The following is a 17,625-nucleotide window of genomic DNA, read 5'->3' as shown; positions in this document are numbered from 1 at the left end:
CAATGAAGGCCATGCAGTCTCTCAAGTATCAAGGCTATATGAAGAAGCAGTTTGACTAGAGACATTTCTATTGGTACCTTACAAACGAAAGCATCTAGTATCTCCAAGATTACCTTCACCTACTTCTGGAGATTGTGCCTGCCACCCTGAGCTACAGTCACTCTGAGATTGGCAGGCCCTGATCCAAAGATCCAGAGGGTGAGCGACCTGCAAGAGGGGAAGGTGGACAGAGATACCTGCAGAAAGACTGCTGTGTCTCCTAGGGCTGATAAGAAAGCTGAGGCTGGGCTGGCTCAGGGACTGAATTCCAATTTAGATGGGTTTGGTGGTGGACACAGTCAGCCATCTCAGTGAAACTGGAGATTATGTTGTATTGAGTGTGAAAAAAAATAAACACAGTAATGAAGTATACATACAACAGCATTTTGCATCAAAAAAGGGGCAGAGAATAATTTGTCTATGTGTTTGCTGTGTAACACATTGAGGAGAGGAATAGTAAAAAATAGACTTTTATGGTACACCTGTTAAAAAGTAGTTTTTGTGTGTTTTCTCCCTTTCCTAAACTGCCCTCAATCTCATTCTACTTGGCTTTTATCACCATCTCAGTCCTCAGCTAGTCTAAGATGCTTTCCTTAATCTTGCCAGGCTAGTAAAACCTTCTTAAAGGTAACACTTCAAGCATTGTGTTCTGTATTTATCAGTTTCTTAACTACCTTGTCAGGGACTCCTACAGCTTGTAAAATTCTGGAAATCTTTACATGTAATTACCTACTCATCGGTTCATAAAAACAAAAAACGAATGAATGGCAGTAATTCCTAGCAAGCAAGTGATGACTTAGAACTACCGATGGGCTTTCTTCCTTTCCGACGTTAGCCTGGCCTACTCTTAGCTTCTGGTAAACAAGCACTGATGGAAGAGCAGGAAGCTCCTAAGCTGACTACATAATGAAGGCTACCTGATCCTCAAGTTATACTTACTGTCCAAAAGAGCATCATATAATACTCTTTTTAAAAATCATAAAAAATTTTGATTCAGCCAGGCAGTGGTGGTGCACCCCTTTAATCCCAGCACTTGGGAGGCAGAGGAAGGTGAATTTCTGAGTTTGAGGCCAGCCAGGGCTATACAGAGAAACCCTGTCTCGAAAAAACAAAACAAAACAAAAAAATTTTTTGATTCAGAATGTTAGTCATGGCCTATTATTCTTCACAGAAAAGCAAATCTGAATAAAACAATAAAAAATGTTACAGAATATCATACATAAAAGTTAATGTGTGACCTACAAGGCAAGAGACCTGCTTCAAAAATCTTTCAATGAGTGCCAGTAAGTTCAGATCCAAGGCTGTATCTCCTGGAAGCTATCTGAGTGTAGCTCTGGTTAGTACACTTTCTCCTGCTCTACAGTGGTATCTCAAAAGGCCTGGAACAAAACAGCTGCAGGTATACCTCCAAAGCAGGCAACCACAGCACTGCCCCCGTTAAATGAGAACAGAGAGAGAGAGGGGGAGAGAGAGAGAGAGAGAGAGAGAGAGAGAGAGAGAGAGAGAGAGAGAGGGTCAGTCAGTCAATTTGGCATCTTCAGGCAGAAATTTTTTTGTATACATCAAATTTTAGATTCCTATAAAAAGCCCTGCGGTGGTGGCGCACACCTTTAATCCCAGCACTTGGGAGGCAGAGGCAGGCGGATTTCTGAGTTCGAGGCCAGCCTGGTCTACAGAGTGAGTTCCAGGATAGCCAGGGCTACACAGAGAAACCCTGTCTCAAAAAACCAAAAAAAAAAGAAAGAAAAAAGATTCCTATAAAAAGAGTTTGTTATTGGTGGGGAAAAAAGTCCTACCCCTAGCCAAGAAGCTATTTGGCATCTGATTGGTGCTGAGTGAGGGAAAATCAGTTTTCTTCAATGAAGTGACACTTGGACCAGTCTAGAACAAGCCTCATATTCAGGCATAACTGGCCAATACAAACTGGACTCCCTGTGTGGGTTTTTTTTTTTTTTTTTTTTTTTTTTTTTTTTTTTTTTTGTTGTTGTTGTCTTGTTGTACTCTCTTTTTAAAAAGAAGAATGAGCATGAAGTCAGACAGGTAGAAGAGGGCCTGAGAGGAGTTTGGGTGTGGGAGTGAGCATGGTTTAAATGTATTATATGAAATAAAAAACTAAATAAACAAAAATAATTTTAAAATGTCAGATTGCTCAACATCCTTGTGGTTGGCCAGCTGCTGCAGTGGAGAACAAAGGAAGCAGAGATCCCACAGACTGAGCTGGAGAGCAGGCAAAGCTGGAAGCACAGAGAGGGATGAAGAGGATACTTTTCTTTCCAGAATCACAAGGAGCAGCTAAGAAGTGAGCTAAAAGCAGACGCGGAGGCCAAAGAGAATCCAAGCCATCTTAAATATTTTCAAGATACAAGAACTCAGAAACCTTGAAGAAGATCCTGTTAAACCATCCAGATTCCAGCTAGGAGCTATAAATGGAAGAAGAATGATCTAACAATAGACAGAGATGCTTACAACCAGTGAAACCTGGCTCAAGTCAGATCAATCCCTGATTAGATTAAGGCCACCTACCCTTCCATAATTAGCTGAAAAGTACACAAGTGAATTTACTCCTAAGGAAAAGAAGGCCATGAAATTACTATCTTCAACAATGAATAAAAATATCAAATGACTAAAAACACAAGAAAAAAAAAGAAACAATAGAACAAAATGAAGGAAGGCAGGAATCACACATAAAACATTCAAGGATGCTTTCAGATGGTGGACACCAGGCAGCACAGGACATCAGTGACAGGTCGGAAATTAAGTCAGCTCAGATCGCTATTCCAGCCTTCTGCCTAGTGTCCCAAAGATACGTAACAACACAGAACCCAGGCAGAGTCTGATGGTCTATCTGAGTTGAGATGAAGGACGGAGCTGTGCAGAGATGGGAAGAAAGCCCCCATGAGCCCTCACTTAACGAGTAACCTGGACAGACAGAAGAGAGCAGAGAGAAACTGACAAGAACAGAGAACACAATCCGTGGAGATCCCAAAGATCAGACCAATATAATTTTGTACCAGAGTGGAAAACCTTTTAGCCAGAGAATATTTAGGAGGGTACTACTTAAAAGTAAGCTTTAAACAAAGCAAACTGTTTCCAAGATATTTAAGTCTACATTACAACAAAACTCCAGAGTATTTCCAAGAATGTAAAATTATCCAAAACTCAGAAAGTATAAACCTCTATACTTTCTATATTAAAACAAAAATTAAATTATGAAGCATGCAAACTGGAAGAAAAGACAAGACTTTAAATCAACCTAGAAATGAAAAAAAGATGACAGAACCAATGCCAAAGACAGTAAGTTTGGTACTGGCTTTTTAAAAGGGGAAATGCTATGTAAGGCACAGAACACAAATTCCCAAAACCTCTAGTGATGAAGATTAGACACTAGGGGAAAAATTAGTGAAATTAAGGGCATAGCAATAAAAACTTGTCTAAAAGAAAATAAAGGTAACAGTAAATTAAGTGTAACTAATCTGTAAGACAACTTTAAGTAAGCTAAAATACAAGTAATCACCTAACTCTAAAGGGGCAGGGTAGGAAAGCAGACAAAATTATTTGACAAAACAGTGCTATAAACTGTAAACCCACAGATTCAAGAAGGTTGACAAAGCCTATTCACCAAAGAAAGTTGCAGGGGATGAATGGCCAATACCACCCTATACCAAAGATACATTGTAATCATGGTGCTTAAAACCAACTGCACAAAAACTTAACAACTGCCTCAGAAAAAACGAACACAGATATAGAAGGAAGGACAGGAATGACTATAGTCTTAAGGAAAACAACTTAAGCAAGAAGAAGAGCATCTGACAGACAGATGCAAACCATTAACTGATAACTCTTCCTCCTGCAGAAATTATCTTTCAAATTAGCACAAAATAATGAGTCCAAAGAAGAAGAGACCTATCACCAACTTTCAAAAGAACAAAACCAACAAGAATCTGCATGTTTAAAGAATGAACAACACTGGAAAACCTAGGTGGATAAAAACTTTGACATTTAAAGGAATAGTATCAACATATAATGAGATTTAGAACTAGAACACATGAGTAAAGTTTAAAAACAGAAAGGAAGACTTAAAGTCATTCATTCTGTTTGATAAACCAATGCTGAATAAAATGGAATTTAAAATAAAAACATCATTTACATTTGCACTAAGATAAGGAGAGATACAAAATAAGGGAAAGTATGAAATTCCATATAAAGAAATCAATGCATAAGTGAAAAGACAGCCCATGTTCATGGCTAAGACCCAGTATTTCCAAAATGCCAGTTCTCCCAATACACATACTCAATGTAATACCAAAATCCATTTAAAGTTTAAAATGTCTGTCCTTGGGGCTAAAGAGATGGCTCAGCAATTAAGAGCACTGACTGCTCTTCCAGAGATCCTGAGTTTAATTCCCAGCAACCACATACAGATGGTTCATAACCATCTGTAATGGGATCCGTTGCCCTCTTCTGGTATGTCTGAAGACAGCTACTGTACTTACATAAAATAAATAAATCTTTAGGAAAAAAAAGTCTGACCTTAACTGTCAAAAGAATGAGAAGACAAGCCATGAACTGGAAGAAAATACTTATAAAAGGGCACATCTGGGGATATAATTCTGTAGAAGAACAAGTATCACAGGCATGAGGCCCTGGACTTAATCTCCAAAGTGAAACGTTAAGAGTGAGAGAGACTGGCCTCAGTGCCTCAGTGGGAGAGGAAGTGCCTAGCCTCACAGACTTGAAGTGCCAGGGTGGGGGGAATATCCAAGTGGTAACCACCTGCTCAGAGAAGGGGAAAGGGGGAAGGATTGTGGAGGAGGGGTGACCAGGAGGGAGACAGTGAGTGGGATGTAAAGTGAATTTAAAGAAAAAAAAAAAAAAAAAAAAAAGAGTGAGAGAGACTGATTAAAGACTTGTGTTAGTTCTTGCTTTGCTGCTGACAAAGCAACTTAAGGGAAGAAGAGCTTTGCTCTTGCGTATTGTTCTAGGGCAGTGTTCTCAACCTTCCAAAAGCTTCAACCCTTTAATATAGTTAGTTCCTCATGCTGTGGTGAACCCTAACCATAAAGTTATTTTCATTGCTATTTCATAACTATAATTTTTCTACTGTTAATCGTAAAATAAATACTTTGGGAGAGGTTTGCCAAAGGGGTCACAACCCACAGGTTGAGAATGACTGTTCTAAGGACCATTCCAGCACAGAAAGAAAAGACATGGCAGCAGGCAGAAAAGGTATGGTGCCAAAACTCAGAAGCCAGCACAGCATCAACTTTTCAGGAAAACAGAATGAAAAGAAAAGTGGAGCCAGACTAGATGTAAAGCCTCAAGGCCCTTCCCCATTTTCCTCCAGGAAGACTCCATCTCCTAAAGCCTATAGAACTTTGACACCACAAGCTAGAGACCAAATATTCAAACACAGGAACCTGAAGAGGGACATTTCATATTCAAACAACAGAGCTGTCATTAAGAGACTACAAAATGGCAAAATACCAGAAAATGGTGGCACGTGCCTTTCATCCCAGCACTCAGGAGGTAGAGGCAGGCAGATCCTGTGAGTTCGAGGTCACCATACACTATCACAATGGCAAAACTCAAAGCACTGAAGATACCAAGTCCTAAGGAGGCTGCAAAACAGGAATCCTTGTTCACTCTGGTTATTTTCTAAATAAACATATTTAGAAAATATTGGGGATTTTTTGGGTTTTTTTGTTTTGTTTTGTTTTTAAAAAAACTATTAAGCAGTTTCTGAACTAAGCATACTCTTAGCATATGAGTGACAACCATATGCTTCCTTGGTCCTTAGCAAACCCTACTGGCAGATATTTGGAGTAGCTATATGCAAAATGCCAAAACTTGGGAAGAACCCGGTTCTTCCCAAAATAAGTAAACAAGAGCTGATGGTACTTCCAGACAGTGCAGCACTACTCAGGGCTAAATAAAATGAACTAATAATAAGCCATCATAGCTGGGCATGGTATGTGTACCTTTAATGCCAGCCCTCGGGAGGCAGAAGAAAGCAGATTCTAGAGTTCTAAGTCGGCCCTGGACAGGACAACAAAGAAACTCAAAAAGCCAAAAGGAAAAAAAGGAAGGAAAGAAACTTGATGCTAAATCATCTCTATAAAAACACTGTCTCCACATTAAAAACTCAACCAGACTGTTCCCACACACAGCTTATTTATTACAGACTAAGACCACATAGTGATCTTACTAGTAAAATGTCTAAATCCACAGTTCCTAACCTTAGAGTTTATGATGTATTAGAAAGTGCGAGGAAGAGCACGTACAAGTAGAATTAACACAGGCAATCAACGGGATTTAAATTCCAGCTCAAACCACTTCTTTTTACTGGCCCTTCCTGCTCCAAAGTGAAATTAACATTTGTAAAATACAACTGTTGCTCTTATATATGCATTAGTATTAGAAAACCTAATTTTCCAACATATCTTTAATCTCTAGACCATAAATCCATGCTAACATGTCTTACCACTTATTTCAAGCTCTGCCCAATGTGATTTCTTTCCATTTGCTGCTTCCTCAGAGGACATAATTGTGTACATCCTCCGAGGGTCAGGGGGCTCGTACTTTTCTTTGGGCATGCCTGTTAGAGAAAAGAAACCAATCAGTACATACTGAAGAATCAAATAAATAAAAATATTGTTTTTTAAAAAGCAGACATATTAGTATCATTAAACAGATTTGCTATCAAAAGAACTAAGAGTGCCATGCAGAAATGATTTTTAGTTCTAGGATACAGCTAATTAAACCCTGGAGCTAATAAAGGTGTGATAGTTGAAGAAAATATAGTTGTTAGCTTGAGAAGTGTTCCACTGGTCAAACAGAAGAAAATCTGAATATCACTGGAGCAACCACAACTGCATCAGTATAAACTGCATGAATTCATAATTTCATTTTTAATGTATTTTACATGTATCTGTTTGTATGTGCACACACACATATTCATGTACACACAGAGGTACCATACATGTGGAAGCCAGAGGGAAACCTGCAGAAGACACTCTCTCCTTCTACCTTGTGGTCCCAGGAAATCATGCTGTATCTACAATGTATCTACACTGCATACACTGCTGCCCACTAGTCACTTAGTAGCTGTGTAGAATACACTGTCACAGTATCACAGTGCTTGTTTAAATAACTTACTTACTCATATCCCCAGATACAAGTATGATGTTCCCAATTTAGATAGCAAAGAGATGTAGCTGTTTTCTTTGACTTAAAATATAAAAGTTCTCAACTTAAGAAAAAATAAATTCCTACTAGCTTTACAGTTCAACTGTTACTAATCTCTCTATTATGCTTAATCTAGAAATTAAATCTAAGTATGTGCATGTGGGGGAGTGGGCATGCTGTATATACAGGATTTGGTACCATTAAAGTTTTAGACACCCACAGTGATCTTGGAATGGACTTCACTGTCATATGGTGGAGGGGGAACTGCTATACTTCTCTTGGTGTACTAACCAAACTGCTAGGATCAGTATTCTTGTGCCTTGGAGACACAAGAGTAAAATAAGCATTTCTTAAACACTAGCCACTGTGGGACCATCAGAGTTCATCTAATATGCCAGACCAAATGACAGACAGTATGGCAGATAGTACATACAATATAAAGGTGATTCATCTTCTGGGTGTAGGATAGCACACGTATTCATCATGCACTTGAAACGGCTTGCTATTTAACACTTATAAATAGATGCTTATTTCTATAATTTTTCCCTCCAGACACCTTGGCTGTCCTGGAATTAGCTAGCTCTGCAGACCAAGCTGGCCTCAACCTCAGAGATTTGCCAGCCTCTGCCTCTCCAGTGCTAGGATTAAAGGTATGTGCCACCAATACCTGGCTTATTACTTTACCACTTATTATTTTTGGAATAAGACTGACCCCAGACAACTGAAACTTCAGAAAAATGAGCTACCAACAATACAAAGTTCTTTGTTAAGATAAACAGTTGTAAATATGGTACAAGAAATAATATAGCATGAATCTAGGGCATCTTTCAGTGTCAAAAAGCAAAATCTAATGGGATTTTCGTGTAATCACAATACAGGAACTAGCTAAAAGGAACTACTGGTCATAGTGATAATTTAGTCAAAAAGAATCACAATTATAATAGGCTAAAGCACAATTAATAAAGTGAGTACTTCAAAGAAAGAATAATAAACTGAGGAATTAACATGATGCTCCATGTGCTGCAGAAAAACATAATGTAGAAGATGAAATAACAGCAGAGAGATACTCCTCTAATAGCTGCCAAGACAAGAAGAGGAAGGGGGAGCAAGCAGCACAGATCCAGCAGGCTAATTAACCACTCTGATGTGGAATAACCAGGCAACTGGTAACTAAAGAGAAAGGCTTACCTAGTTAAGTTATCCCTGAGGGGATAACTAGGAAGGACAATGAACTTCAGCTAAAGGAAAGACCTGCTTTACAAAAGAGTAACAGCTAAAAGAGCCTGACATTGTGGCTAGTCTAGAGATGGCTCAAAGGTTAAGAGCCCTGTATGTTCTTCCAGAGAACTATGGTTCAATTCCCAGCATTCCCAGCACCCACATGACAGCTCCTAACTGTCTTTAACTCCTGTTCCAGTGACTCTGATGTCCCCTTCTGGCCTCTAAAGCCAACAGGCACACAAGTGGTTCACAGACATATATGCAGGCAAAACATTCATACATACTAAATTAAATAAAAACCTGCTAAGGTAACATAGAAGGCCCTATCTCAAACAGACAAAATAGCTAATAATGCAAATGAAGTATAAAAGATTTAAAAGTCAACACTATTATGTACAAGTTGTAACAATTTTTTTTTTTTTTTTTTTTGGTTTTTCGAGACAGGGTTTCTCTGTGTAAGCCTGGCTGGTCCTGGAACTCACTCAGTAGACCAGGCTAGCCTCGAACTCAGAAATCCACCTGCCTCTGCCTTCCAAGTGCTGGGATTAAAGGCGTGAGCCAGGGCAAATTGTAACAATTTTTAAACTCCTAATGAACATTATTCAGGCAAAGAATCTAAGCTAGGTTAAAACCTTTTAGCACTGAATAGAAAGACTACTAAGATAACACCACTACAAACTACTTTCAGAGCATAAACTAGAAAACATTCTGTTACCCACCTCCTTGTCATTCATAGTAATCTTAACAGTAGAGAACCAAGCATCAGGTAACTTAGAGTGATGAACTATGAACATTTACCCTGACTGAAAACTAAAGAACTTGGCCAGATGATACCTCAAGAACTTACTTCTTCCCTGTGGCCCAGAAAGATTTTCACAGAAATCTGAAAGTAATTTGATACAGATGAACTATGCTTTCTTTAAGGAAAATTTCTTTATGCAACCATTCATTCATAAAATATTTGCTGAAAAACTTTAGTGTGTCAAGCACTCTGTCAGGTATTAGAACAAAAAATAAATCAGAAAGCTTTAACCACAGAGAAAAACAAAAACATTACAGCAGTGCAATCATGCTCTAACCCTTTATCTGCACTGCTTTATCTCTTCTAGATGTTACACACTTTTAAGATTACAATTGACCTATAGACCACTCTCAAATTATTCTTCCTAAAGCTGAGTTCTATCTAATTATACAACACTAAAGGGTCATCCTTCGTTGCATATCTTCATTGGCATCTAAAATGACAAAGCTTAACTAGAGTTAACTTCTGACCCTAAGTCAGCTTTAAGGATCTACAGCATCCCCCCTACACCTTTTTCTGATCTGTTGGAATGAGGGATATAGCTCTGTAGAGGACCTACTTAGCACACACATTCCATCTTTTGCATTGCAAAAAAAAAAAACAAAAAAAACAAAAAAACCAAAAAAAACAAACAAAAAACAAAAAAATACTAAATCCCTACACCTTAGAAAACAAATTCAAACTCCACAGATTCAGAATCCCTATCTATCTTCTTTTTTTGTTGTTATTATTATTGGTTGTGGTGGTGGTATTGATGATAGTTGTTCCAGACAGTTTCTCTGTATAGCTCTGTCCTGGAACACCCACTCTGTAGACCAGGCTGGCCTCAAACTTAAAAGATCTGCCTGTCCTTGCCTACCAAGTGCTGGGACTAAAGGTGGGCGCCACAATCAACCAGCTCAGCTCCCCTATCTCCTCAACTTCTATCCCAGTACTCTTCTTTGTACTTTTGATGGAGCCAGCAAACGAACTGACAACCTTTAGATACGCTCCACTTTCACCTCCAAAAAGTTCTGTCATTTGCACACTGAAATTCTAGTGATTATTTCTAAGGTTAACTAGATCACAAACCGTTTTCCTACAACATAGAACCATGAATATATTCACCACACAAGATTAGACAAAGACCATTCTTTTGTTTTGTTTTTCAAGACAGGGTTTCTCTGTGTATCCTTGGCTGTCCTCAAACTCAAAAAATCTGCCTGTCTCTGCACCGCCTCCCCAGTGCCCAGTTTTAAGGCATGTGCCACTACCACCAGGCTTCCAAAGAACATTCTTAAAGATTTATCAAGATTTATTTTCATTTCAAGTGTATGCAAAAGTACTTGTATGTATGTCTGGATAAAAGGAGGCACTGGATCTCCTAAACTGAAGCTATAAGTAGTTTTGAGCCACCCTATCAATGCCTGGAACCAAATCCTAGTACTCTTTAAGAACAGCAAGTGCTATAAACCACTGAGCCATCTCTCTCTAGCCCTGTGTATTCGTTTGTTTTTAGGCTGGGATCTCACTATGCAGGCCAGATTATCCTTGAACTCAAGAGATCCACCTGACTCTGCCTCCCATGTGCTGTGATTAAAGAAGTCCACTACAATGCAGTCTTAAATTTAATCACTTTCCAAAGACCATTCTGAAACTGCTTCATAAGAGGCTAGAATACAATATAACTCATGTTTCCAATAACCCTGTATCAAATGTACTATATAGCTTATTCATTTCTTCTACCTTACAGCAGGAAGAGAACAAAAGTCTAAAGAGAAACTTAGCCTCCTGATCTTCAACCTTGTCTTTCCTCCTATGACGCGTGCCCAATTTTCCAAGCAAAAATGAGTATTCAGACTCCAATTCTAACACAAATTTCTCACCAATTCTGCCTTCATCCCTTCAGATCTTATCTGGTTATTTGCACAGTTTCAGATCTATTTCTTTGTTCCACTGCCTTCCTACCTTCATTCATTCTAGATATCATCTTTGGTGACTGTTCCCAAACTAAATTTTATTTGACTCTCACTGTACCTGAGACAAAGTGTTAACCACAGTTGTCCCAAGGTATCTGCTAGGGATTGATTCCAGGATGACTGGTTCCAGGAACCCAAATGAATGCAAACTTTCAGAATGTGCCTTATTTAAAAAAAAAAAAAAAAAAAAAAAAAAAAAAATCACAAAATATCTTATCATAGTTTAAGCTATCTCCAAATGACTTCTGATGTATAATAAAACGTAAGTGCTAAAAGGTTGCTACAATACATCATTTGAGGAGTTGGTAGAACATGTTTTTGTAAGTTCAGCATCTAGCAAGTTAGGCCATACTCAGTCAACGTTTATATGAATTCAAGGGGGAAAAGCTGTGATAGTTAAAAATAAAACAAAACGGAAGCTATGATCCACCTTATTAGGAATATGAAAAAACTGATACCCAGGCTTCAAGTAATGAATGCAAAATCCAGAAAAACCAGACTAAAAGAACCTTCCTACTGACCATGGGAACTGAGAATACCAATTCTAGGATACCTTGAAATAAGAAGCAAAAAGTCAAGCCAAACAAACATTAATAGGCATAATAGCAAAATTGAGTTATGCTGATAACTGACACACCCTGAACTAGCATATGAGTATTTTTTGCACACTCACTATTTTTCAGGACTTTCTGGCACTCTGCGTGCACTGAAATGGTACCCTCAAGCCAAGTGGAGTGGTGGAGGCCTCTAAGACCATGCAGAAGAAGTCTGGAGTACATAGTAATTCCAAGCCAGCCAAGGATACATAGCCAGACTTTGTCTCAAATATATAAATAGACAGATTTTTTTCAATCTTAAAAAGATACTGCAGCCCTTGATACAAGTCTATTATTCTCCACACTCAAAAAGAAAACTCTAGAGAATAAGAAACAGCTACTATGCAGTATCTATATTATCTTAATTTTAGTACTTTCAAAATTGTTATAGAGAATATTAGTTTTTCTTCCCTCAATGCTGATGCTCTCATTAAGACCTAATCATCTCTCTAATCTGTGTGTATCACATAACCTGAAACTTCCACTTCAGTGTGTCCTGACCCTTTTCATCCAGTTTTTACTATTACTTCTCAAGTATAGCACACGAAAACTCTCAATGAGCTCCCACTATATACAAGAAGGTGCTCTAACATTTTAAGAAAAGTAGCCAAGGTTGTTCCTGACTTCTATCTAGCATACATGTGTTGTGTATGACTTAGTGTGGACATCTGTTCTGTCTCTGAAACACCCTATTCAGCCCAACAACTCTTACTCATCTTTTAATTCAGCTCAAAGATCACTGACATAACTCCTTCAAAGGTTCCCAGGCAAAATTAGACTCTTCCTAAGGACACACAAAATGTTATGTTTCTAATTACTATATAACCTGCTATGTTTATTATTCTTTTGTCTTTCTGCATCACTACAAACTCACTCTGAATTGAATATTATTTTCATATACTGTGTTCAAGTATAATTAATCTATATAACACTTGTTTGGAAAAATATAAATTTGTTCCAACATGACTTGACTTAATACTAAACAATCACTGCAAACTCCTCACTTGTTTATGTGCTATTTTAATCTGTGAAAAAACATTAGACAAAGATAGAAAACTTTGCCTCAGGTGAACTGAGCTGCACAAAAATACATAAGACAGGAACACTAACCAGTAAGTCAGCTCCTTCGGTGTTGTGGACCACACCTATTCACCTTTCCTGCCAGTTTTTAGGCTTTCAGGTAACTCTCCTAGTAATTCAGAGTAACTTACAAGGAGCAACCCTGCAGATGTGCAGCTCAAATAAACCAGGTGTTTTTTGAGGTTAGGTACAGTTATTATAATATTAATCTACTTCTTAGCCATTTAACATGAAAAAATATGCGACCATTCTTACCAAGTTCCTGTTCTTTTAATGTTGGAGTGCTGTACTCCAATTCTACTTCCTCTCAAGCCCTGGATTTCCACACAAACCCTGTAACAGCAGCTTTTATTAAGAGTCTCATGGCTTCAAAGTCTCAATATTCTACTTCCAGAAATTTAGAAGAAAAACTCATATTCTTACAGCATTTCACAAAATACTTACTATACCCTAACAAACCATGAGAATATTCCTAAACAGCCTGACTGCTTTGATTCCAGCGTGAACAAGGCAGACTGTCTGAGCTCTAGGAAGCAAATTCCACAAACCTCAAGTTTCATGTGTATCATTTCAGGGCTTTCACTGCTTTGACATCTAAAACACCAACATTCTAATTGGACATGGCCTTGTATTACAGAGCAATTGGGCAGTCTTCAAGCCCTTTACAAAAGGAGCCACAGACACCATATCTGAGTCAAAAAACACAGTCACTACTTGTATTATTTCAAATATGACTTCAATTTTACTTGCATGGTCTTTATTCCCAAGTTGATGCCTAGTTATCTTTAAAACTTTGTTTCTTGCTTAAAAAAAAAAAAATCAGACCCTCCTTCACTAAAAGGAAACAAAGCTCAGCAAACAGTCCTTCAAAATCTAGGCTGCTAGACACACCTTTTGTAAAGCTGCTCTCAATCCACTCCCACTGTTCCAGTAGCATCTTATGGTGACTGGCCTTACCTCCAAACCTGATACCTCAGTCTCATCACTGTTCCCTTTGTTTAGATCACTCCCCTTCTCCAACTTGGCAAGCTTCTACTCAGTGTTACTTTTTTTAAACTGGCACCACACCCTCATCCATAAGTTTAATCATTCTTCTGTTCCTTGAAGCACTTGTGCACCCATTACTCCTATGCAGGACAGAGAGGCAGAAACTGAATATTCCTCAGTGGGCAATTCATCCGAAATATATAAATGGACAACAGAAAAGTAAAGCCCAAAGAGTAAAATTAAGGCAGCCTGAGTCAGCCTCCATCTTAGATTCAAATAATCATTCTTTTCTTCTTTAACTACTTAAACACCAAACTCTACTGCATTCCATTGTACTCAAAGGTACATGTTATACATACAGTTATACTTGGGTTTAGTCAGTACTTATTTTGTGAGTAGTGTGTATTAATCTCATTTCATTGTTAACATGGCTACTTCCATAGCCTGAATAACAGGTACAATTAAGAAAACCTGTATATTTTGTAACTGAATATATGTGGACATTTTCAGAGTGATAAAACATGTTAAGCTTGAACTTCCTGCCAGTGGACCTTTCTCAGAGGAGAGGGTTACATGTGTACTAAGATATTGATTCCTTGACACACAAGGCCCAAAGGATACTCCAAACACTTATTCCAGTATGTTTTAAATATACTGTCCTTTTAGGCTGCACTGAATGAAAAACTTAAGCATGGTGCTGTACACCTCAGCACTCCAGAGGCAGAAACAGCAGGATCTCTGAGTTCAAGGCCAGCTTATTCTACAAAGAAAGTTCCAGACCAGCAGGAACTGTATTTTAAGACCCATTTTTTTTTTAAGTTAACATGGGTTCAGTGGGATGTTTAAACATTAACCAAAATACTAGTTAAAACTACATGCAACTAGTTAAAACTACATGCATAGTAAGCAAATTCCTACAATGCCTTCATTTGTAGTCAGGACCACATTCTATACATCAGCTTCTATATCTGTTCCAAAACAAAACAAAACAAAACAAAAAACCTGAAATTTCCCAGCAACCGTAATACATCTGAAATTATACAAGGACTGTTTTTCAAGAATTCTCCAGTCACACTAGAAAATGTCTGCCACATACTTTTTGTCCATGTTAGCACCTTGTGCACCTACTGAGAAATAGCCACACTGACCTACTTTAAGTAATATCTACCGGATAAAACACCCCCTTCCTTCTACAAAACCCAATTACCTAACTATATTACCCTTAACGTCTGTCTTTCACAAAGACACAAATCCTTGTGACTATGCTTACAACTATAATATCTTGAATGACTGAATGACTTCAGTCATTCTAGACTTGTTTCCTCAGGGACAGCGTCAAGAGAATTAGACCAGACTGGCTCCACGTAATTTTAATTCTAAAATGTATTCTAAAAAGCGCCAACTTTAAAAGACTGGCAGCAATTACAAAAAAAAGCAAAATATGCCTTTGCAATCTTTGGACCAGCCTACAAGAGCTATTGTGGGATGGTGGAGAATTCTAGGGAAGTGTGGAAAACACAGTGCTATTTACACACCGAATTGTTTTTCATTTATTCTCCAAAGGTAAAATCCCAAACACAGGCAGAGAAGAATTTAGACCTAGCAGTAATCTGGCAATCTACCTGTAAAGCAGGTTTACCTGTACTCAAATTCAAGCAGATTATTTAAACACAGTAACAAGATGGCCCGTTCACAATGTTGTCACTTGCAGGAACAGTTAAAAGTAAAGAATTACAGTTGCTTATGAGCAGTCTCTGAAGACCTTGTCAGGGTAGAAAGAGTCAAGGCGAGCGCGGGAGGGGGGGGAGGGGGAGGAGGATGTTACCAAAGAAAATAAACACTGGCTTTGAAACAAGAAAAGGCTACGTCCGCTTTGGTTAAACTAGGGAAACTGTCTTCGAGAAATTAGCACTTGAGTCCTGAATCCAATAATATCTAGAGCTGATAATCACTTCTTTGGCCACGTAATCCACCCCACCCCTAACAATATCTGCCTTAAACTGACTTTAAAATACTTTAGGAGGAAAGAGGTGAGCATTAAGCGCGTCCACGGAGTGCCAAGTTCCACGCCGCACAGTGCGCCACCTCGCACAGCCACTTCTCCAAAGTTGCCACCGACCGGTTCCCAGCTCCTAGTCCCGGCACACCAGATCCTCTCTTGGGGCGCGTGACCGAAGCCGGGGGGTCCGAGAAGCCAGGGCTCACGCCACCGCCCTCTGTACGCCGCCGCACTGCCGTCAATCAACACTCCCACCCCACGACCCAGGCCGAGCCCTGGGACTCCGCGCGGGGGCGCGGCCCGGGGACCGACGGGATGGCGATCGCTGTGTGTCAAGGAAGGGGACAGACAGACGTCACTCCGAGAACTACTAAGTTGTGCGCGAGTGCTCGCTCGGGGTCCCTTGGGCACGACCCCGGGTGGGGGGGGGATGGGGGAGCGCAGGCAGCAGAGCCTCGGCGGGACGTCGCTCGGGCCCGTCGCGCTCACCTCTCGAGCTACGCCGCCTTCCTCCGCCGCTGCCGCCGCCTCCTCCCGGTGAGTGCAGCGGGGTCTGCCCTGTGGAACCACCATACCAGTCCCGCCCGCTGCTGCAGCGCCGCCGCCGCCACTCCTCAGCCGCCTCAGCCGCCGCTCTTTGTTCCCCCTCCTCAGCCGCCGCTCCTCAGCCGCCCGCCTCGGCCGCCCGGACCCCACGAGCCGCCGCTACGCTCTGCCGCCCTCTCGGACCCCGGCCTCGCCCTCCTCGCCGCGCCGGCCGCCGCCTTCGCCTCCGCGCCGTCGACGCCGCCGCCACCGACGCCGACGCCTCCTCTTCCGCGCCCCCCTCGTTTTCATTGAAAGCAAACAAGCATCATGGCGGCGGCCGCCGTCCCCCTCCCACCCCAGCCAGCGAGCGCCCCGCTCACCGCCGCCTCTCCAACATCCCGGCTTCCTATTGGCCGACGCTGCCGGACGCGACCATCCCGCGTCGGGTGGGGGGTGACTCTTCGCAGCCCGACGCTTTAGCCCCGTCCACGTTCCCCCGCGTCTCCGAACAGTGAGCCGGCCCGGCGCGCTCCTGCCCGCCCTCCCAGCCTCTCTTCCCGCTCTCTTTGCGCCTATCCTTCTCCGCGCTTTCTATCTCCTCCTCTCCTAAAGCTGTTCCTCCGCGGTTCAGTTGCTCTTTTTCTTTCTCGTCCACTTTTATCTCCACTTTACCCTTGATTTTTTTTTCCCTCCTCTTGATTCACTTTTTTCCCCCTTGGCCTGTCAATCACTTGAAAGCACAGATAAATTCTTAGACGTTTAACCCTAACCAACATCTTGATCTGCCGAGAGACAGAACTTTCGATCTTCGATTGTCAACTAACTATTCGATTGCCCTAACTATGCAGAAAAAAATAATAGGCAGTTTTCGGTAATTGAGTCCTAATTTAAGTAACGAACTATATAGCTGCATTCAAAGGCTAGCACAGTCTATTCAGGACAAACTGTTGTTTCAGGTAAACCGGAAAAGGAATGGACTCATTAATGATACATCAGGAATAAGTAGTTGACTGGTATTCTGGGAACAGGGATTAATCAAGCTCCGCCTTGTCGAGAGTCAGCGTCCTTCCTAGTGTAACACCCAACAGACTTTAAAAAAATAGCTGCCCCTACCTTCGTGGCAGATCAGCCCAGAAGTGAGCGTGAAATGGCTTCCAGGAACTAACGAGGAAAAAAATAAATGCATGTCTCTCATGGAAGTCCAGGATGTGGGGATTGCATGGCTGTTGC

General features: G+C 40.5%; 2 protein-coding genes across 3 annotated transcripts in view; one reads left to right on the top strand and one right to left on the bottom strand.

Annotated features, from left to right (window-relative positions):
• The window catches only part of Cnot6 (CCR4-NOT transcription complex subunit 6), a 37,171-nt gene extending 20,679 nt beyond the window's left edge, over nucleotides 1-16,492 (bottom strand). For both annotated transcript variants that reach the window (XM_034504651.2, XM_034504650.2), the window contains exons 1-2: nucleotides 16,357-16,492; nucleotides 6,521-6,634 (exon numbers count right to left, since the gene is read on the bottom strand). In XM_034504651.2, the coding sequence (XP_034360542.1) occupies nucleotides 6,521-6,632 (112 nt within the window). In that variant the 5' untranslated portion in view covers nucleotides 6,633-6,634; nucleotides 16,357-16,492. The remainder of the gene's footprint in view (nucleotides 1-6,520; nucleotides 6,635-16,356) is intronic.
• Nucleotides 16,151-16,995, top strand: LOC143442813 (uncharacterized). Its single transcript, XM_076936927.1, has 2 exons — nucleotides 16,151-16,404; nucleotides 16,522-16,995. Exons 1-2 carry the CDS (start codon nucleotides 16,298-16,300, stop codon nucleotides 16,850-16,852), a joined length of 438 nt encoding a protein of 145 aa, XP_076793042.1. The 5' UTR covers nucleotides 16,151-16,297; the 3' UTR covers nucleotides 16,853-16,995.
• Nucleotides 16,996-17,625: the final 630 nt, after the last annotated feature.

This window comes from Arvicanthis niloticus, chromosome 6, assembly GCF_011762505.2.
Source record: "Arvicanthis niloticus isolate mArvNil1 chromosome 6, mArvNil1.pat.X, whole genome shotgun sequence".
Classification (NCBI taxonomy): Eukaryota; Metazoa; Chordata; class Mammalia; order Rodentia; family Muridae; genus Arvicanthis; species Arvicanthis niloticus.
This window is presented reverse-complemented; position numbering and strand designations above follow the sequence as displayed.

Bases quoted from the DNA above. Each gene is read 5' to 3' on its own strand.
- LOC143442813 (XM_076936927.1), top strand. From the start codon at position 16,298: ATGGGGGAGCGCAGGCAGCAGAGCCTCGGCGGGACGTCGCTCGGGCCC. The intron at 16,405-16,521 runs GTGAGTGCAGCG...CCCCCTCCTCAG, and splicing joins GCTGCCGCCGCCTCCTCCCG to CCGCCGCTCCTCAGCCGCCC.